The 22,842-nt window shown below is 39.9% G+C and overlaps 2 protein-coding genes across 2 annotated transcripts; one reads left to right on the plus strand and one right to left on the minus strand.

Moving 5' to 3' along the window:
* Positions 1-2,204: 2,204 nt before the first annotated feature.
* Positions 2,205-14,692, minus strand: LOC135476814 (T-complex protein 1 subunit epsilon-like). The gene is made up of 11 exons (XM_064756949.1): positions 14,515-14,692; positions 11,610-11,835; positions 10,972-11,170; positions 10,037-10,229; positions 9,524-9,673; positions 8,395-8,514; positions 7,940-8,125; positions 6,818-6,955; positions 3,906-4,086; positions 3,253-3,371; positions 2,205-2,567 (listed from the first exon to the last, which is right to left on the minus strand). Exons 1-11 carry the CDS (start codon positions 14,617-14,619, stop codon positions 2,562-2,564), a joined length of 1,623 nt encoding a protein of 540 aa, XP_064613019.1. The 5' UTR covers positions 14,620-14,692; the 3' UTR covers positions 2,205-2,561.
* Positions 14,693-14,800: 108 nt separating this feature from the next.
* LOC135461699 (sperm microtubule inner protein 11-like) lies at positions 14,801-22,024 on the plus strand. The gene is made up of 3 exons (XM_064738898.1): positions 14,801-15,154; positions 17,460-17,595; positions 21,374-22,024. The coding sequence occupies exons 1-3, from the start codon at positions 14,911-14,913 to the stop codon at positions 21,420-21,422; spliced, it is 429 nt and encodes a 142-aa protein (XP_064594968.1). The 5' UTR covers positions 14,801-14,910; the 3' UTR covers positions 21,423-22,024.
* Positions 22,025-22,842: the final 818 nt, after the last annotated feature.

Genomic DNA, 22,842 nt, shown 5'->3' on the forward strand with positions numbered 1-22,842 from the left:
AACTTTATGCTTCAGTTCTGTGGTGGTAGCTTCCAAGATGAGAGCAGTGCTGACCTAATCATTGCAGGTGTCAGAGAAAGCACCTTCGAAAACACCTAACTAAATCGTTGGAAACCATCTCAAAATAATGTCTTATGCAGTAATTGTGTGTTACATGTCACTTCATGGAGTGAATGGGTCATGGCTACATCACAGCCGCGCAATCTGATAGTAATGCGTTTGATTGGAGTGAGTGCTTGGGGTTTAACGTCGTACTTGACAACTTTTCAGTTCTATAATGACAAAGGAATCCTTAGAGTGCATGTAATGTGCCTCCTTGTTGCAGGAATGATTTCCATCGCTCTTTGATCTGGTGCTGCTTCACTGAAACGCCTTATCCAAGGCAAGTAAGCCTTTCCGCCCGAGCCATCATACTGATATGGGTCAACTTCCTCTTTTAAGGTCTTAGTTGTGATTTGACCCAGGATTGACCCTGGATCTACCACTCCCAATGCAGATGCTCCACCAGCTGTGCTATCGGGGCCGGTTCGTTAGATTGGATGAATTCCTCAAGATGTTTGCCTTGATTCACACCAGTCATTTGTGGAGGAGTCATTTGGTTCCAGATGCTATTTAGGGAAATCTCATTAAAATAATAAAGTATGATACTTTTTAGGCAGCTTGAGAATCCTGTTTTCCAGTGAAATATGTTTTGACCTGTAAATGCTGGTTCACAGTACATCTGCATTACCCTAATTCAGCCTTGTCAATCACCTATGCAACCAATATTATGAAATTTTCAGAGAACTGATGCGTAGAGTAAAAAATTCGCAGTTTTGTGACCCTTGTATCTCAGAATGACACCAACAAATCGTTTTTAGCATGATTTTCGTAACTGTATACATAAATTCCACTGACAAAAGTGCCTTAGTGGTTGAAGATTCCATTGAGAGAAATGTCATGCAGTTTTCAACACAACAGCCTTTTTCGTATACACATGTAGTATAATTTTCCGTTTGAGTGGTAAAGCAAATTTTTGCATGTTAATAGGCACATTTAAATGAAATTTATTCAACTTTGATCTTCTGATTATGACAATTATTTATGTTAGGTGGTTTTTCCAACATCAAATGTTATTTGTTCAGGCAAATGTCCCTTAAATATGAATAAAAAATCCAGGTGAACATGTGAAGAGGTTGAAAAAATACGGTACCGGCTTGTCAGTTACTTATCAGGTTATGTGGAGCGTGAATGAATTTACAAACGGGATCTCTTCCATACCAATGGCTAACATTAGTATACAAGTGTATGTTAGAAGAAAGCAAGAATATAAAAGATAAATATTTTAAACTTTGATGTATGCTTTGCTTTTCCTTGTATACTGAGTGAGCTTACGAGGCTTTGCTTTGTACAACCTGATAGAGTACGATCCTAAAACATTTACATGCTGAATTTCATGGATGAGTTCTTATTTGTTGTACAATGTCATACTCATACAGTTTAATATGAGGAGGAAACTGGAGTGCCGGGGATGAACTTATTGTCAAAGACACTGATTAACTTTCCCATGTGACGTGCAAATATAAACACCATATTGTAGAACAAGTAGTCTCCCAAATTTGCCGACACAAACATTGTCAATTGCTTACTGTCACCAGGAGATGAGGAGTGAGTGAGTGCTTGGGGTTTAACGTCGTACTCAACAATTTTTCAGTCATATGACGAAGGAATCCTTAGGGTGCATGTATGTGTAATGTGCCTCCTTGATGCAGGACGGATTTCCACCGCTCTTTTATTTAGTGTTGCTTCACTGAGACGACTTACCGAAGGCAAGTAATCCACCCCGCCCTAGCCATTATACTGATATGGGTCAACCAGTCGTTGCAATGTTTTAGGAAGTTACAACTTCCTCTTTTCAAGTCTTAGGTGTGACTCGATCCTGGATCTACCGGTCCCGAAGCGGACGCTCTACCAACTGTGCTATCCGGGCAGGTCCCAAGAGACGAGGATATAGTTCATGTAATATGAAATAATTCAAAATGATAGGAATGACGTCAACACGTGTCTATCCAATAACCTGCACATCTCGCTCCAAAACAACTATCATGACTGATACACTGCACCTCCCGTCTTTGTGACTCAAATATCAACCAAAAAGGTTTCCAGTGCCATGTTCACGAAATGGAATGTTCTCAAAGAATCTAAAAAACAACAATGTTACAATGTATATTGTAATTTTTTTTATTGACAAAAGCGCCAGTATAACTTGTAATTTTGTAATTAGTTTCATAGCACTTAATTACGGTCTTTGACCACTTATGGCACAGTTCAGTGCAGTACACATGTACACAGGGTCGAGCCCTCTTGCTGAAGTACAGGTAGCCCACAGCTCAAACACAGGAGAGTCCTCACACTAATACCCACACCTGGTCCTAACACACCTGTCCCAGAGAAGTTGTAATGGCTCAAGCTGGACATGGTCATTCTGATCAATTTCATTCAGCACTGGTTATCCCAAGAAATAAATACTGTCCAGAAATCCCTGTGTACACCAGTCTTTCTGGTAGTCCTCTGGATTCCAATCAAAACTGCAACACAATCACCCAAAGTCAACTTTATACTTAAAACAGTGGACAAGTCAATCACAACACAATCACTCACCTCATATTTAGGCAGAAAATCTGTCACTATCTCTACAGTTCTATAAGACTTAGCAATTAAACAATTTAGTACAATTAGTTGAACTGTCTGCGTCTTACGTATTTATTTTATTCAGCTTTAATAAACGCACAGCCCTTTGCCAGTTACATCGTAACTGATAAACCTTCTGGCGTAAGGTCACAGCTAAACCACTACTCCTGTGGAATGTCTCTTGACTGTATCCAATAATAAACAGGCTATAACCAACTGATCAATTCCACTGTCTACACCTGTGATTTTCATCAGGCTGGACACTTAGCACCCTAGTGGGTGGAATCTACTACTGCTTCTTTCACAATACAGCTGAAGCATTGTCGATTTGGCCTTAAGCCAGAATGGGAGACTCAAGGAGCAGCTACACAGAAGGTCTAAATGACAGTACAACGCCTCGTCTTCTGTGACTTTGGAGTGCGTGTGCTTCATATATGTTTTATGAGCACATATACATTGATAATTGAGACCTACTAAAAGAAAGGACAAATGAGTTAACAGCTCTGGACTGTCTTGATACAGATGGGAAGGAGTTGTACCACTTGCCCATTGTTCACATTACACATCTATACATGTACTTACCATGTCCGCTCCTCCTCTGATGTCATCTATCTTGAGAATCATGCGAGTGAGCTGTACGGCTAACATGATCTGAGCCCTCTTTGATGACAAGGTTTCCAGTACATTCTGACTCTTCATGTCTGCAACAGGCAAAACAAACCTTCAATAGCCTGGCACACTAGACAGGGCTACCATAGAAGGATTCCTTTACTTTCTTGTTATAAATTGACTAGGATGTGAAACAGTCTGATTTTATCACAGAACAACAATGGACACGTTTTACCTAAAGTGCTGTAGTGTATGAAGCCAATTTAACGGAAGATCTTGACATCTTGGCAAACTGAAGATCTTGGCATCTTGGCAAACTGAAGATTTCTATCTTGTTCACATCTTTGACCTATTTCACAATTAAAAGTGCCTAACAATACTCTTTTTAATCTGCTAAATGCAAAGCATTAATCCATTTAAGCAATACACAATGGATTTGTCAACAAACTATCAACCTTGGTCTGAGCCTTTTTCTTTTCTTTGATCAGATTAACAAGTCACAAAACAACCCTCAAACTTGTGTTGACATGACATTAGTCCCATCTGATAACATGCATCTCCTTCTAATGCGACAATTTCACACTGCATGAATTTCACTCTGAGCTGTATATTTAGAGATCACTCACCAGCACTTCCTTTGTTCAGGCAGTCAATTCCTAGTTTGGGGTTGTTTTCTTTGACCTGACGAGACTTGATGTCAGCCAGCGTGTGGATAGGAGGTAAGCCACTGTTCTCAGCTAGTGCCAGAGGGATGGCCTCCAGGGCTTCAGAGAATGACCTCATGGCATACTGCTCCAAGGTGGAGATCTGCAGGAGAGAATTTAAAACTATCGTGTAAGTAATCTTATTTGCACTGATGAAAGAAGGAAATTTTAAAAAGTCATATACAGTATCTTGGAGAGCACAAGTACCAGAAAACTGAAAATACGGTCTTTCGAGTGGCACTTAGAAACTTGCGGCCAAATTGTGTTACAAAACAAGCCAGCTCTCTGGTGAATAGAGACATCTGTATTTCTTGATGGTTCGGTTTCTTACACCAATAAGGTAGTAAGCTTTAATGGACAAAAAGAAATAGTACATGTACATATCTGGGATTCACATGCGAATCCTGCAGAGCAAAGTAAAACAAAACATCTGCTATGTCAAGGCAATATATGCAGAGAAAAAGCAAAGTATAATCAACCACCAACATGCAGCCCATAGTAATTTTATCAAGATTTTAAGACGTATTTAACATTTGTAACAGTAACTAGGAATTTGGGTGGCAAAAAATATGATGAACAGCCAGCCAGCACTTGCTAACTAATAGCATTTACCTATGCATCTGCAAGTACTTTCAAGTGCCCAACCTCCAATATGATAGCCTTGTTCGCTTTAAGTGTCTAGATATGCTACAGAGCTACACTGTGAAAGCACTTGGGACTTAGTAACCAATTGATTTGATGTATTTTCTTCCATGTAACTAACGTACTTCTGAAACATCCTTACATTCACTAAACTTGTAGCTATTCTTTCAGTGCCAAAGTCTGGTAATATCAGACTTAACAATGATTAGAAAGCCTAATTTTCTCTTGCACAAAATCCTGGCCCATAAAATGAATGAAATCACATATGGGAATCCTGAAGTGCTTACGTGTACCCTTGTACCCAGACTTTTACATTGTCTTCCAACACTTGACTGTTTCTGGGTAGAGCGGGGTATTCAGAATTGTCACAACATTTTGACATTTGTATCAGGCTGGTATGGCTTAACTCAGAACTTCCTCCTTCGGAGGCAAGACATTTCAACTTGGCTAAGGTAGTATGGTTATGGAAACTGATTTTATATGAGTTTCTTATTTATGCCATGCCATACTCGAATGTTGTTTATTTATACACTGACAAGCAGTGCTGTGGGTGAAGGAAACTGGAGTGCTCAGAGTAAACCAGCAAGCTTGGCTAGTTACAAACTTGCCCATCGGTCACCTATACTATACTGGTGGAAAGCAAATAGTCCACAGCAAACTTTAAACAACTTATGGATGGATCCAACACATCTGATGTCCCACCACCCCTTCTCGTGACATTACTTTTCATTCCATTCCTGGTGAGGGCACTTGTCACAGGACGTCCATGCGTGGAACATCGGGTTGATCTATACGATACATTACTGTTTATGATTGGTCAATTGCGTGCTCTTAGTTGATAATTCAGAAAAACTGATTGCCACCAAGACGTCTAGAACATCAGACAGAGGGATATCTAATTTCCCTGTCCACGAATGGGATATATCCAACTTCACTTCACACCCGACGATTGGAAGACCAGCACTTTACCTACTGTCACGACCCACTCCCATTATGGAGAGTTTATTTAATTTGATTAATGCCATATTCAAGAATTTTTCACATACACGATCGACATTGTGGAAGAAAGCGGTGTGTCTGAGGTAAACAAGACAACCACCAAAATCATGCTCACTTATGTATCTATTCAAATGCAATTTCACAACCTATTACCCTTTTTTTCTTGTCACATCTTTGGGGTACTAGTCCATGTATAAATGTTGCAGACCCTTCTAGAGTTCTCTTTATGCGACATTTTCCTTTCACTTAACTAAAAATACTTCTGATACACACCTAATTTAACACCTACACCTGTAGCTTTCCTTTCAGTGCCAGAGTCTGGAAAAAAACTGACCCGACAATGATTAGGAAGCTATTTTCTATAGCACAAAATCCTGGCCCACAAAATGAATTGAAATCACTTGTGGGAATCCTGTAGTGCTTTTGTGTAAACTTTCAATAGTCTCATCATTTATTACCAGTAGTCAGCCAGTGAACAGGTAAGCTCAGCTGCCACGCCCTCATAGACCACCCTGTTGTCCCTCACATTGTTTCTGATGACATCCCCCCCATTCACCTGGTATGCAGCCTTACTGACAGCCAGTGAGCAGGTAAGCTCAGCTGCCTTGCCCCCACAGACCACCCTGTTGTCTCTCACAATGTTTCTGATGACATCCCCCCCATTCACCTTGACTGCAGCCTTACTGACAGCCAGTGATCAGGTAAGCTCAGCTGGCCCACAACCACTATGTTTTTGATGATATCCCCCCACTCACCTTGTCTGCAGCCTTACTGACAGCCAGTGAGCAGGTAAGCTCAGCTGCCCCACCCTCACAGACCACCCTGTTGTCCCTCACTATGTTCCTGATGACATCCCCCCCATTCACCTGGTATGCAGCCTTACTCACAGCCAGTGAGCAGGTAAGCTCAGCTGCCCCACCCCCATAGACCACCCTGTTGTCCCTCACTATGTTCCTGATGATATCCCCCACTCACCTTGTCTGCAGCCTTACTGACAGCCAGTGAGCAGGTAAGCTCAGCTGCCCCGCCCCCATAGACCACCCTGTTGTCCCTCACTATGTTCCTGATGATATCCCCCACTCACCTTGTCTGCAGCCTTACTCACAGCCAGTGAGCAGGTAAGCTCAGCTGCCCCACCCCCATAGACCACCCTGTTGTCCCTCACTATGTTCCTGATGATATCCCCCACTCACCTTGTCTGCAGCCTTACTGACAGCCAGTGAGCAGGTAAGCTCAGCTGCCCCGCCCCCATAGACCACCCTGTTGTCCCTCACTATGTTCCTGATAACACAGATCGCATCATGTATACTTCGCTTAGCCTCCTCCACAATCTGAAAATCAGAAATGAAAGACCATTTTAAAAGGCGTATATAAATTAATTGTTTAGATATTCTGTAAATCATTGCCAAAAAGAGTATCTGGTTGCCGAGTATTCACTTGGCTTTAGGTTTTTCCAGGATTGGCCTACTGAATGTCTGATTGGTGTTGCACTAGTGTACTTGAACATTTTTCACATACACCAGCAATCGGAGTCATGGGTGGAGAAAACCAGTTTGCCCCGAGTAAACCACCAGATGTTGACACTAAAAGGGTAAAGACCAGATTGCCTTCACATCAGCTCAATGTGTTATATCCCATATAGGCAAAAGGAAAGTAGTCTCCACAGAACCTCATGCTCCTTCACCTCGGCTCAATGTATTATATCCCATATAGGCAAGAGGAAATTGGTCTCCACAGAACCTCATGCTCCTTCACCTCGGCTCAATGTGTTATATCCCATATAGGCAAAAGGAAAGTAGTCTCCACAGAACCTCATGCTCCTTCACCTCGGCTCAATGTGTTATATCCCATATAGGCAAAAGGAAAGTAGTCTCCACAGAACCTCATGCTCCTTCACCTCGGCTCAATGTGTTATATCCCATATAGGCAAGAGGAAATTGGTCTCCACAGAACCTCATGCTCCTTCACCTCGGCTCAATGTGTTATATCCCATATAGGCAAGAGGAAATTGGTCTCCACGGAACCTCATGCTCCTTCACCTCGGCTCAATGTATCATATCCCATATAGGCAAGAGGAAAGTGGTCTCCACAGACCCTCATGCTCCTTCACCTCTGCTCAATGTATTATATCCCATATAGGCAAGAGGAAAGTGGTCTCCACAGAACCTCATGCGAGACCATCTGAAATGTCCTACTGGATTCTTTATTGTCATCAAAGCCATGAGGATCTAGGCAGGGATAGTATCAATACATCCTAGGAGACAACAATCTTACAACATCCCACCCAATAATGAATGCACATTCACACGACTCACCATTTTGTTTCCTCCCCGGATGAACACAGTGACAGCCCTGGAATTCTTGCACTCCTCGATGACCAGCATTTTGTCCTTCGTCGTACCAAAGGTTAGTTCTCTCACAATACCAGCTTTTCCTAATTTCTCAGCTGTCAACTCTTCAAATCTTGGTACAATACGACCTCCTGTTGCTATGGCAATCAACTAAATACAAAATAAAAGTAGTTTAGGCCAGGAAAAACAAGGTGGAGACAGCTTTTCCATGAATCTTGGCTCAAGCCAGAGAGTACTCAAGACTTGATGAATGATCCGACATTATCAAAATGCTGTAGCTGAAAGAAAGGTTAAATCCCCAACAAAGAAATGATGCATTTCTATGTGTTATCAATACAATAAAATTAAGTAAATTAATACAGTAACCTGGCCAAACTAGTCAGGGATGATTACACTCAAGGCAACTGTTGTGAGCTCACCTCTATTTCTGGTCCCCCAACCCACCGTACTGCAGGCAGCTCTCTCTGCAACAGTAAGTGGTTGGCCTCATCGTCAAATCCCCACTGACAGATGACTAGGTTAGCCCCAGTCTCCTTCACCTGTTCAATTGCAGAAGAGAAAAACGTCTTCACTTGGTACCACAGGAATAACTGACAACACTGTATGCTGAAGCACTGTTTGTTATTAAGATTTACAATACTGGAAGTGTATTAAGACACTATGAAATACATAAATATCACGAAAGAAATGCTAGAATGAAAACAAAACCTAAAATAACAGTAGTGAAATGTTGACCCTCCTTCGTAGAGCCTATTCACGCGAGCTGACAGACTAAGATTGAGAGGTCATTAATTTAGCATGATTCTGGCCTTACTAGTAAATCAGGTGTCACTGTAAGGAATTCGGTCATGCAACAGTACAATAAAACTCATCGGCAAAAGATAACTCCTATACTTTGCGCAAAATTACAACTAACGCAAACACTTAAAATATTTGAAGAACTCAAAATACAAATGGCACGTCTGTACAATTGTAGAGACACATTGCAGTTATATTAAAGTAAAAGAAAGTTAATATATGAATTAAGTAGTTGTCTATATAGTCGTATAGACTACTGAAAACTATGCGTAAAAATACTTTCATTCATTTTTTCAGATTTTTTTAAGAGTGTTGAGGGTCATTCAGATATTTAAATACGATGAGCCATATTAATGGTATCTAGAAACTCTGATGTCACATTCCTGATGTTCACCAGAAGAAAGGAATTTTATGGAGTATTATTTCACTAATCCTTTACATATAGGTAAAGAGAGTTATTCTAACATTCAGTGTTGGAATTAGAGTTGGAAAAACTTCATGTGAGGTCAGAGTTCCTAAACTCTGATAGTATGGCCCATACAGCCCACCTTAGAATTCAAATGATTTCACGCCTTTAACTCTCTTCACAAAAATCTAAAAAAATAAATTAAAGTATATTTACGCATAGTTTTAAGTGGTCTATTTAGCCTGCTTTGATGTTCAGAGGTCTCTATCTTCAAGTGCCTAACATATCATTGAAAACAACACTGCTGCTAGAAATTTGCTGAATTTATTATAAACCACTCTTACCTGACGAATCATACTTTCAAATTTTTCTGTTTCATATTCCCTAAGCTTCTTGTAATCTTCTACACTGGTGATATCCAGCTTGTGCTTTGTTTTGGGTTTTGGTGGTTCAAATGGACAGGTCAATATGGCTAGCTTTGCATCTTTCACTTGCTGTGAACAGAAAAACATGCACTGCTCAGAACATTGCATCATGAAATCAAATCCAGAGTAAGACAAAGAGAAACACTATTGGGTTTCTTTAACAGTTTGGTATATACTACAACGAAGCTAACATAAGTGCTATTGGAATGAAATAAGCTTTATTCATGGTGATGTTTTCGTCTAGTATTTGTACAGTGAACATAACGGTTGGCAAATGCCGTTTGCTGAAAGCTTTTCTGGGATGTAAATTCTTTGATGGAATTACAAAAGATCACTAAAACCTGGCTGCCTTGATGTTTTCCCAATATAGTACATCAATACTGAGCTTTAGTAAAGTTAGACTGTTTACTGATCCCAGAGGTAGTGCTTTACCTTAGGCATTTGTGGATGGCTCATGTCTTTGTCTACGACCACCCCCTTGACTAACATGGTATCTTCCAGCTTGCCTCCTACTTTACCCTCCACCTTGATCAGCTCAAAATCCACATCTTTCCTCTCCAGATCTGCCACACACAGTATCGCATTGACAGCAATCTCTGCCATTTGCCGGTGACACCGGTTTATACTGCAATTAAATAGCTTTATTGATTACATGGATAACAACTATTCAATATTTATTCACTTACAGCACAACATTCAGGTTTATGGGTGAAACAACCAGGTAGAGCTTGAGAAAGTCTGGGGAAAATCAAGAGGTCTTAACCCATATTTTAATTTTATAAACTGATCTGAAAAGCTCAGGATACATGTTCTATAACTGGTAAAGACATTTTGAGATATTTTAAAATCCCATAATAAAAATACATGTACATACATACAACAGACAACCAGCTCCGGCAAACTCAAATGTGTATATTCTATGTAAAATAGGGACTAATTTCATTTAAGATCTACAACTTGAAATGACTGATGTCCTGTTTTTCTATGGTCAATCGCAACTGTTGTAACATAACCTTTATACTGCATATTCTTTTATCAGTTCTCACAATTTCATGCTCCAAAAACAAATTTTGCATAATGTCATAGCTGCTGTTGTGTAGGAAAGGAGGTAATTTATAGGACGCCTATTTAGATTTTACGCGAAACAAATTTAATGGCATTAGGATCTAATGACCAACCCCAACATCTTGTCATTAACATATAGTACCGGTGTCTAAAGACACCTGACAGAATGCTCTAACCGAAGTCAACAGTCTCCTTGTCCCATGTCTGGCTTGGGGTTTTCCAGTCTTTCTTTACAACAATCCCATTCATACCATAAAAGCACTTCAACAAAAGCTACATGTAACAGAATACACAGGTCTTACATCTTTGAGCCCAGAGTGGTCATTGCTAGCTGGATAAGTGGTTCTGTGTTCTTCTGATCAATGGCAAAGGTTTCGCTCACAGTTCCCAGGTGATCAATAGCAACCTTTGCTGCCATTTCATATCCGTCTGCTATTCTGATTGGATGAATTCCTCTGTCCAATAGCTTCTCTGCTTGTTCTAGCAATGCTCCAGCCAGCACTACAACAGTTATCAGAATCATTTGTATGCGAAGGTATTTTGTTCAAGAAAACAAGCACAAAGTTCGTATTCAGCTGTAATAAATCCAATTCAAGATTTTAAAGATTTGACTTTTATGTATTTTAGTCACCCTAAAAAAATTTCATTTATATGATGACGGTCTTGGCAGAACAGCAGAGGAAATCACTGTGCATCACCAGGTACCATCCAAGTTTCATATCAGATGCAAGGCCAAAACCATGCCAACAGGAAGGTAATAATGACTGCTCTCCATTCACAGTACACTGTGTACATTTTAACCATACACAGTAACAGAACTTTATGATAACCTTGGCTATCTGGCACGAGATTTTGTTCGACTCCATTTGTAGCCATATTCTGAAAGTGATATTTTGGATTCCAAAGACAAAAGAGAAATGCATCTTAAATTTCAACTTACCAACAACACCTGTGGTCCCATCCCCAATTTCATCATCCTGTGACTTTGAGAGCTGGACCATGAGTTTAGCTATCTGATGGTCCACATCCATCTGATTCAGTATGGTGGCTCCATCATTGGTGATGGTTAGTTCCCCATCTGGACTCACCATCATCTTATCCAGACCCTTAGGCCCTAATGATGTCTTTAGAACGTCTGACACTATCTTAGCAGCTAGAATGTGAGACTAAACAAAAAAAAAACAAACAAAAAAAACATGTTGCAACTATAATATTTCAAATTTAGCTAATGTGTTATAATTCAGTTATAATGTACCCTCTGTACCAGTATCCGTCTGTGTATTAGTGTTACGTATTAAAAAAACATGTTAAGAGTTTTCAGCAGTCCCTTTCAGTTTTTTAATGCTCTGACTTGTCCAGTTTGGCTATGGTTTCTACATAGTTTTAGTTATAAATTAACCAGAGGCCTCTTGCACAATGCGATCATTGCTTAAGTTCATCATAATTACCATGGCAACATATGTTTTTAATATGTGTCGCCATGGTAGTTAAAGTCAACTCAACCTATGATTGCTTTGTGCAAGAAGCTGAAGAAAACTGGTCTTGACAGCCAATGAGCAAATGATTTAATTTATTAGGAAAATACACTCATTCCTTTAATTTTTGGGACAGATATTACCAGTGCTGAAAGCAGAATATTATATTTTTTCCCAGCTTTTTGGAAAAGTAAAGTTATGAGTATGTTGTTCAGTAGATAATCTAACCATGTGAGCAAAAAGAAACTAAAAATACTCCTGCTACAATTACATGTATACTGGCTAAAAAGAGCAGACTAGGTGTCCCACAAATCAGAACAAATAGGTAAATACAATAATGTTTTAAACTGAAGCCAGGCAATGTTCTTTCTGGCATGGAGGCAGATATTGAGTCGACTAAGTGCACTTTTTTTTTTTTTTTTTAAGATGAGGTTGCTGTCACATGGTACAGTGATGTCAATTTTTTGAAGAGCCTGTTTTTCACTAGGACCATTTGAGAAGGGGCTCAATGACAAATAAAAGCATCAACATAGACTTTACAACTGCTGAAACAACTTCGTTGTTGGAGTTTCACGTTAGCTGTGAAACATTAAACCTGGATACAGATTTTTCGCTCATACATGTGTGCTCTGTGAATTTCTGCATGTGTACTGTGTGAATTTCTGCAAATCTGCCTAGTGTGTCTTAGCTGGCGACGGCTATTTCGCAGGTGATCTTTCCGCTCCTAAATTCACTTATATAAATTTCACATAAATTCTGACGTCATCTTTGCCCCAGTCACATACTATTGCTTTCATTGGTTAAAATTGAATGGGGAGATGTTCAATGTGCACATGGGGCCTCCGTGGCTCAGTTGGTTAGCGCGCTAGCTCAGCGGAATGACCCAGGAGTCTCTCACCAATGCAGTCGCTGTGAGTTCAAGTCCAGCTCATGCTGGCTTCCTCTCCGGCCGTACGTGGGAAGGTCTGACTGTCGTGAGGGATGGTCGTGGGTTTCCGAAAGGCTCTGCCTGGTTTCCACCCACCATAATGCAGGTCGCCGTCGTATAAGTGAAACATTCTTGAGTACGGCGTAAAACACCAATCAAATAAATAAATCAATGTGCACACAAAGAAAAACAGTGTAAATAAGATGTTTATCATTCTAGAAACATGACATTTTATATGACATTGTTGCACTGTATAATTCGCGAAATATACCTTTTTTGAAAGGATTTACTTAACTTGTGAAATGCCCTGGATTCGAACTTCCATCAGACAGCATGTCGGGTTCGTACCTGGTTGCTTATACCACAACACCCCTCAGGATGTGTTAGAATGTTTTTTTTTAAGACGCCTTCAAGACAGACGAACATTGTAAGGCTTGAATTTGCATGTGCATGTGTCATATTCTGTCTTGTGAACTATATCTCTGGAAGTTCGCATCCAGAGCATTTCACAACAAGTTAAGTAAATCCTTTAAAAAAAGTATAAGTTGCCAAGCAATGTCATATAAATGAAAGAAACTAGAATAATGAACACCTTATTTATGCTGTTTTTCTTTCTATGCAAATTGAACATCTGCCCAGTCAATTTAAACCAATCAAAACTCAGTAAGCATGTGTCCATGGGGAAAAAATGACGTCAGAATGCACGTGGAAATCAACACGTAAATATAACCCTAGTCCTTACAACTCCTCCAAAGGGTCTCCTCCATATTTGGCCAGCCTGAATGAATTAACGTAAGGATTGACGTAGAAAGTACGTGTAAATATAACCTAGACTTCACAAGTGCCATATTATTCGCCAGAAAAAAGACTCCAAACCAATTATTAAGGTGAAAATGACATAGAATGATATCAGCTGCCCATCCTCCTTGTGGAATGTGTTCGTCGATGAACTATGCAACATTAACTGAGTGAGTGATTGAGTGACGAAGGAATCCTTAAAAAGCATGTACTGTGCCTCCTTGTTGCAGGATGGATTTCCAGAGGCAAGTAAGCCGCCCCATATCTATACGGGTCAACCAATTGTTGCACTATCCCCTTCATGCCAAGCATCTTAGGTGTGACTTGACCCAGGATCTACTGCTCCCGGAGTGGACGCTCTACCAATTCTGCTATCGGGGCCGGTCGCAATATTAATTGACTTATTTATTTATTTCACTGGTGTTTTACGCCGTACTCAAGAATATTTCTCTTATACAACGGCGGCCAGCATTATGGTGGCAGGGTAACCGGACAGAGCCCAGGGAAATCACGGCCATCTCACGTTGCTGGATGACCTTCCCACGTAGAGCCGGAGAGCAACATTAACTGAACGTTGTTTCTCCGTGAGTCATTCCTAATTTCACGGTGTTTGTATGCATGTTGTTGTTGTTGTATTATTATACCTTATGAGCTTCGATGCCAGAAAGCCGGCTCTTTTTCTCTTGGTCTTTGATGATAATAAACGGTCTTCCATATTCATCAAAGGCTATTGTGCCTTGACTAGTCATCGTTGCGGATGTCCAGCTGATGTCCTGTAACGATGATCGTGGATTTCAAAACATGTACACTCACGCCTCAGAAACTGCCCTAAACCAGCATGGACGCCTGATCCCGCGATATTCAGCGAGAGTTGTCAGGACATAAACAGTAAGCACGTGACTAGCCTAGCAACGCTCGGAAGCACATGTCGGCTTGTCTTGACATACACACACAAAAGGCAACAAGCAGAAAAGCAAACCTATGCGAACCTTTGTGTTGACAAGACAGCCGATAAGTGTAGATCACAACCGGAAGAAAACATGGCGTTCTTCGGGCTCACACATTTAGGGCACCAAAACATCTTAAGGGAAGCGACGATTGAAGCGAAACTACAGCGGGGTCATACCACTCTGGGGTTTACAGCCCTGCCCCCACTGACAGCTAGTAACACCCGGCAGAGATCGATCGTACCCATAAACCAGACGTCAGGCTACGGCCCCGGCCATCAGGGATCGTACGTAGAGTACACGAAAATGAGGACGAAGCATATTAGAAATCACACAGGTGAGAAACTGCTCCTTTAATAAAGCCTTTATGATACCGGTACGTACCGGAATAGTGTTGATTCCAATCGAAATAGGCCTGCCAAGGTATCTGTCATAAAATAAAGGGACTTTCGGTAGCCCAGCCTCTGTGATAATATATCATCCAGGCCAGCTATGTGTATATGTAACATTATCAAGCACTTTCATGTGTGTAGGCCTACACATGCCTGCGTATTTCGTGTCATTAAATTAGTCTAGTGGCCTATGACCCACCGGTATCGGTCTTTATGAAACTTCCTATAATATGTAAAACACCTCCGTCAGCTGTGGTAAAACGCGTATACATTCGCGTCCTAAGGACACAGTGGTCTAATGCACAATTTCTTGCTATTCCGTGCATAATGCGTTCCAAGTACCCGACTTCCATCTACCCTGCCAAGCAGACAATGACTGGGAAACATAACCTCATTGGTACATGTAATAACATAATAATATATTAACATCTTATTTATTTTACACAAAAGTAACCCTGTCTACAAAACACATTTATATAAGCAGGTTTAACAAGAAGCTGCGTAACTCAATCTAATTATAAATAATACATTTGAACCCTGTATATGCACATACATAGATACTGAAATGACGAAATCACATACTTTTTGATCAAAGTAAGACGCTCCAGGGTTTGACAGTTTCAGCCAAGTATTCTGCTTAACCGGAAACTAGTAGGCCTATATGCCTATATAAACTTCAGTTTGACTTGACACGGATCGATGTGTATAGAAATTAACAAGCTGATCGATATTCTTACTGGATTATACCTAAAACTTACTTATGGGTCTAAATGATCTTAAACCGATAATACCGAAAATCCTTGCAAGGATATGCATGTATGTGTCGATATACAGGCTGTGTTAGGCCTTAGCTAACTCGATAGTTACACTGGTATATACGCCTCTAAAGGTATGAAGACGATGTCGTATTTTGTTAAGTTTATGCAGATCTTCAGACAACTCTTGTGGTGTTAACTTCTGTAAAATCTATTTGTTGACGTCTTATGTATACAGGTTCACACAATGCCTGATATACTGAAAATTTATTTGAATGGTGCCTTAGTCGTCGTACTCAAGAATTTTCGACTTATATCACTAGGCGGTTAGGTGTACGGTGGAGGGATACCGGAGCGCCCAGTGTAAACCACTGCCCTTAGGCAGTTACCTGGCAATTCTCCTGACTGACCAATGTACATGTACTTAGCCTTGTGTATAAGTATGGTAGCTATCGTTATGGTATGTAAGCCTAGATACGTCAGTCATATCGCCACGTGCAGGTTCCGTGTGGATGTTCGTGGACTGGCCACTCTGACAACCATCAGCAGTAAATGGAATGTTTATTCTCTGAATATGTATCCTGTTTGTCAGCCAAAAGCCTTTGACTCATGCATGTTCATATATGGTTTCTCGATGTAGGCCTACATGTACATGTGCATGCACAGATCTTCTGACTACAACAATGCATTATAGGCTTTGTAAAAAAATTCTTTGTTCATCTCTGTGTATAGGCCTATAAACTGCTTTTTTATGTCCTTTTACGCAGTAAAGGTGAGAGGATTGATGTTTTCTTTCACCAGGTTCAAATCGGTTAAAGTTGGTGTCACTACTGCAACGCAGTGTTGTAGTCCATTTAGAGCATTCCAGCGGTGTAGAGCAAATATTAAAGCGTTTGAAATAAAATTTAAACTATAATAACAGCGTGAATGCACTTACATTCATTGGCGTCAGGTGCCGGACAGTCAAAGCAATCACATTGTCAATGTCATAAACCTGGCTTTTACCACTGAGCTATGCAGCAGTGGTAAGCTTGTTGATACTTTGAGGCAACAAGTGAGCACATATATTTGTGTATCTCTAGTGTGTATAGTTTGATATTTGACACATTTTCGTATTTTCTTTTATTTGAAGATTACTTTTGATTAATGGTATATATCTATTTTTTATATCACAAAACGACATGAGGGCGCGTCTTCAAATCTGGACTGATACCTTGGAAATTGATTTCTGACTTAAAACCCCGTCACAATATTTAGTGTTTAGTATTTAAAATTTTAACTGAATCAAATATACGTTTTAACTTTTGTGGAATCGGCCGTGCTCCCGACTGCGCAAATTGGAAGATTTGTCAGGTACCGGGTATATGTGCTTATGAAGACGTTGTATTTAAATCTAAATAAAATCCAAGTTACTCAACCCAGAAGTCTTCCTGAATATTCTGACTAAATCTCCAGAATTTATGTTTATTTTTATGTTGTATTTATTGGGTTTTAGATCCGATGTCCATCTACAGATATCCGTTGACCACGAGTCAGAACTACGGTTGGCTTAGAATGGATAGATCTCTGAGGGAAAAACTACCTTGGACCCATGTGGCTCGTTACCCACAAGTCAACAGTGAAATGACAAGGTATGTCTGTATATCCGCATTTGTTCCGGCTGCAATGTACTACTCCTACATGGTTGTGCATGTGCACTGACGATGGATAGGGACAACATTCACAGACATCGACCAATGTCCAAGTTTTCGTACTCGTAAATATTGTTTCGGGTTGATGACATTGTTTATGCTATATGATGCCATAAAAGTTACATATAAGTTATTTACAACGTTTGTAAAAGTGTTTGGGATAATATGAATTTAACCTATTACCTCATACAGCTATGTAGGTCTATATTAATGGGGTTGTTAGGCAGGATGTTATTATAACGGAACTTGCTACTTTTCAAGTGTGTCGTAAATTAGGATAAAGTGCCCGTCATGATTATACGCGTACCTGCATGGCATAAATGTCATCTTTATGTTAAAATTCAGCAACCTACTCTTGTGTCAAGGTTATTCCTGTGACTCGCATATAAACAAGATTTAACTCTGAACTTTTGTGTAATAATAATAATAATAATAATAATAGCCCTGGTTTCAGGGAACGTTGATACATTGCCGTTATTTTGCTGATTATTTTGTTATGACATACATTTTAATAACTTTTAAAAAAGTTTTTATGTTTAGAAACGTATATCAAGATGATATCATATAGGATGTACATGTGTGTGCATATGGATGTTGAATATCATACATTAGAAGTAAGTATGATCCCAGTGCATTGCCTTGTGACGCGTGGGCACGTCCCAAGAAGTACACGTGGCACATCAGTATTGGAGAATACTTGCTGGAGTGGGCTTCCTCGTCAGTTGTAGCTCTTTCTTATAGGCCTACCAGACAGGCAACATGATAAATTATCCACGTTGCACATGCATTCTAAGCTTTCCTTAGTTCGTCAAGGACACACCACTCACTGCTACAACAATATTAATCATACTGGTACAGTTAGGTAGGCATGCATGGGATATCTCTACCTGGTTGTGCCATTGTTGCACAATTGTTGTACCATTAAATACTACCACTAAGATTTGTCGTCCAGCATTAATGTGCATGGCAAACAATGCAAGTTAGTCATCGCCTCAAGGATGCCCAGACTTCCACCGGTTGCTGATTTAAGTTGATACTCAAGCAGATTTATGCATGTATTATATGCTTTTCACATTCACCGGTTTGTGATTTTGTTTATTTGTGTGTATTCATGGGGTAGCTTCCAAAATGTTTTTGGCCATACGATGTACAATAATAGGACCCCTTTGTAAAAGTGCAGATCCAACGGCGCCATGATTACACTGTGACGTTACCTCATTATAGCGCATCATGCCGATGATACCAAACACCTTAAGTCTTACGCTGTCAAAAACGAAGGACTGATCGCCCTTTATCAAGACGGAAATATCTGAACGAGACCCAACATCGAAATATAAGCTTATATATAATTCAGTAATCGTCTCATTGGATGAGAGCAAACGACCAGACCCTTTGGCTGTTTGGCAAGTCTTCTTTGAACACCTGAACGCCTACTCTCCTTGGGACCGTAGTTGTAGGTCTACTTAACCTCTGCTGAAAAGCCTGCACATCTGGCATACGCTGACGTAAACATAGCTATCTAAGATAATCCTGGCCCACCAATGTGAACTACCGTACTATCTCTTGGCGGGAAATCGTAAACAGTAAATGACAGCTGACATTAGGAGACATCTATAGCTTGCGACAATGATGCGAAAATCATTCAAATCAAAAGAAAATATTCTGTCGATTTCAAGGTATGAGGTAAAATCTGTTTAGCGCAACTAGTTTCAAAAGTGAACAATCCTGTTGTGGTTGTCCCGAGGTGTGATTTGACGATGGAAAGCCAGGTCTCAAAAGGAGCTCCCGAAGGCTTTCCGTCTTGTCTTCCCGTGTCGTTGTTGTTTCAAAAGGAGATTGTATATATCTGCAGGCCATGTTCTGTGCAATTGAATAAATTAGGAAACGCTGTGTCGAAGGAGGAAACCTGCATGTGAGAGAGCAAGAACATTTGCAAGGACATTAAAGAGCAATTGGAAACAAGGTAGCGGAGAGTGGCTCGAATGTCCGTCGATCGGCAGTCCATCTCCCCGTATGTTTGTCTGCTGATGTAATTACATATAGGCTACTACAAATAGTAGATGACACAATGGCATCACAAAAGTTTAACATGCCACGTATGTATCTTATATCAGTGACAAGTTGATCTTGATTTATTTTAAAATGTCGATTGATGGAATATGGCCTTTTTAACATATACTCATTTGTTGTGAACAAAACACAACAGATGAGTTCCTTAGTGTTAGAGCAATGCATTTATACATCTACATGTACGTGCAGGTGTGACTTCTGTTTTTATGTCGTAATCCAAATGTTACCTGACTAAGTAAAACCATTTCATCTCGAGATCAGATATATGTGGCGGTGTTTATTGTTTATCTAACATTCCCACCGTGTTAAAGCAGATATTTGATTTAAAGTCATTTGTGAAAATATATATTTCTTCAAATAACCTTACGGAAATTTGTCATAAGGAGGTTATGTCTAAAGCTTTCATCAGAGCCCTTACTCCCAGTACATACTGATGGACATAAAACATTGTGTACATTCCCCTTCTGTCATCCTGTGTGGGACCTTGGCACAGGTTGTGGATCTGTGTTCAGGTGCTGAACTCTTACTTCCCATCTGGTACGAATGCGTGCATCAGTGTTTTCAAATATTGATGAAGATTAACCATCAAGCTCGTTTCCTCAGCATTCTTTAGTATGGATTACAACTTGTAAAACGAAGTTTCTGTATGAATTATTTCTTGAACAGGTTCCGACACGCCAATCCCTTGTACTGGTAACTGTTGATGGTAATGGTTTTTACGTAGAGCGAATAGGTCATACCTAGAGCCTATGTAGTTTCATGCTTCATTGTAGATTTATAGGTAGGCCAATAGTTGCATTATTGGTAACTTTAGCTGTCTTTGCTGTAGACAGTGTACGATGTATTTAATATAACTGTTAAAATGTGAAACATTGTCAGGTTAAGCTTAATTTTGTCGACTCCATTTAATATAATACATGTATGTGTATAATAGATTAACACAACTTAAATTTTTCGTGGAATGTCTTTGATTATTACGCTTTTAACATGTTTATTATGCTATTAACATGTTTTCAAGTTAAGGATATGTGGTTCAAGTTACCAAAGAGTATGTGGTTCAATTTAACAAGAGTATGTTGTTCAAGTTACGAAGAATACGTTGTTCAAGCTATCCAGAGTATTGTGGCGAGTATGAGTTCTCTCATCTACAGAAAGCAAAAGAGTTTTACATGGTAAAAATCTGCTAATTACCATTTAAAGTTTGCTGTATCGCTAGGCCGGCTTGTTGGTGGTATTCTGTTATTACTTCTCCATAAACCTGACCGCTGTCATATAAATGAAATATTCTTGAGTATAACGTTATGATCACAATCAAATAAATAAATAAATAAATGATAACGAAAATCGTTACTTATTCCATTTGCAAGGGGTTATCAGTCTGATTCTGTTATGTACCGGCATTATCGACTTCATGAAACCCTGTTCAGAATTACCGAAATCTTTCCAGATATACCAAAAATAATCGCTGGATGTCGGAGAACCCTTTGTGAGTTAGAAATGACATCAAATGGGTGTAGAAATTAATAAATCAGATATTCAGCCGAGGAGAGCATTGTAGTGCTGAGGAGAGTATTGTAGTGCTGAGGAGAGTATTGTAGTGCTGAGGAGAGTATTATGGTGCTGAACAGTTTATTCTTTTGTTTTTCAGATTTGTGGATGAAATGGCAACGACCAACCGGGAATTCCGACTGTTTTGAGCTGCCTATATTTACGATCACTTCCTTTGTACTGCCTCCCTGGTTTGTCCGGCCTTCCAGAGTCTTTTGTCTACCAGCACATCAACTTCGTCTTGCCAGTGTGTCTGGATGCATGCGCCGTGCAAAACAAATATTTATATTCTTTATGTCAGATTGTCCATTCTTGCTCCTGTTGATGAAAGAGACCAATACCACAGTATTAAGCCAGAAGGTTGTAGCACGTGTTTGTAAAACGTTACCTCTATAGCGGTGTTAAGACATAATAACTGTACACATTAATTTATGAGGTGACCCACTTTTGAATGGAAAGTTATGAAACCGTTTATTAGCCTGATGTTACGGTGACGTTATGGCTGACTGATTCACCCTGAGGCAAGATAAAGCTCCTTTGTTTCTTTCGATATACTTTCAAAGAAGCCCAATGAAACTTGTCATCTCGCGGGAACCGAATTAATAATACACGGTTAAAAAATAAGAAAACAAATAATTATATGGAAGAAAAAATTGCTGGATGCAAATGGGGCAGCGTAGAATGTCACACGAGTCTTGCAAAGATGTGTATTTTGTTTATACTGTATTAAATATGTGAGTAAAGAGGCTCTTTACACCCAAGATTAGTGCAGAGCTTTTTGTCTCCCATATAATTAATCCATCGTGTCGTATGTAGACGTAGCTCTGAGACTGGGAGATCATGTTCCCATCTTTACTCTTACATTAGTTGCATTCCTGGAATCTGAAGATGAGAAGAATGAAACATATCTGGGATCTGTTTTAGACAGTACCTTTTTATTGCCTATTATTTAATCGATTTGTGTTGAGCATGATGGTGAAAAATGTTTCACTTAGACAGCAGCGTCCAGGGTTTATGGGTGTAAAGGAAACGAGAGTGCCCAGAGTAAACCATCTGACAGATCCCCTGACTTTCAGCTGAAGCCGAATCACATTTTTCCTTGTTACCGCAGTCCAAATACGTGCTCTACTCGACGGCTTAATTACCAGGAAAGCACAAAGACTCTACCAGCTGCGCAGTGCCAAAACTATACCAGCTGTACAGTGCCAAAACTATACCAGCTGTACAGCGCCAAAACTTATCAGCTGTACACATCTTTATCCCGAAACTAATCCGTTTTTTATTTCAGTTTGATTAGTGGGCTATATTTATGTTCCATATAAAAAATATTTCACTTCTACCGCATTTCGACATGTTTTTGACGGTCTTCCTGACATAAAGCCGTAAATAGTATACTGGGTCGAAAACATGTCGGATTGGGGAGGAACCATGTCATTGAATCGGTGGTCTAAGCACAGGCCAGCGCAGTGTGAACGCTACATGGGTTGGTAGAAAGCCCCTAGGTATGTTATGTTATGCTATGCTATGCTATGCTATGCTACGTTACCCTACACTATACTATGCTACCTT

Source organism: Liolophura sinensis, chromosome 1, assembly GCF_032854445.1.
Source record: "Liolophura sinensis isolate JHLJ2023 chromosome 1, CUHK_Ljap_v2, whole genome shotgun sequence".
Lineage (NCBI taxonomy): Eukaryota > Metazoa > Mollusca > Polyplacophora > Chitonida > Chitonidae > Liolophura > Liolophura sinensis.

Bases quoted from the DNA above. Each gene is read 5' to 3' on its own strand.
- LOC135461699 (XM_064738898.1), top strand. From the start codon at position 14,911: ATGGCGTTCTTCGGGCTCACACATTTAGGGCACCAAAACATCTTAAGG. The intron at 15,155-17,459 runs GTGAGAAACTGC...ATTGGGTTTTAG, and splicing joins GCATATTAGAAATCACACAG to ATCCGATGTCCATCTACAGA. The intron at 17,596-21,373 runs GTATGTCTGTAT...TTTGTTTTTCAG, and splicing joins GTCAACAGTGAAATGACAAG to ATTTGTGGATGAAATGGCAA.
- LOC135476814 (XM_064756949.1), bottom strand. From the start codon at position 14,619: ATGACTAGTCAAGGCACAATAGCCTTTGATGAATATGGAAGACCGTTT. The intron at 8,126-8,394 runs GTGAGCTCACAA...TTTTGTATTTAG, and splicing joins TTGGGGGACCAGAAATAGAG to TTGATTGCCATAGCAACAGG. The intron at 4,087-6,817 runs GTGAGTGGGGGA...TCTCTCCTGCAG, and splicing joins TCAGTAAGGCTGCAGACAAG to ATCTCCACCTTGGAGCAGTA.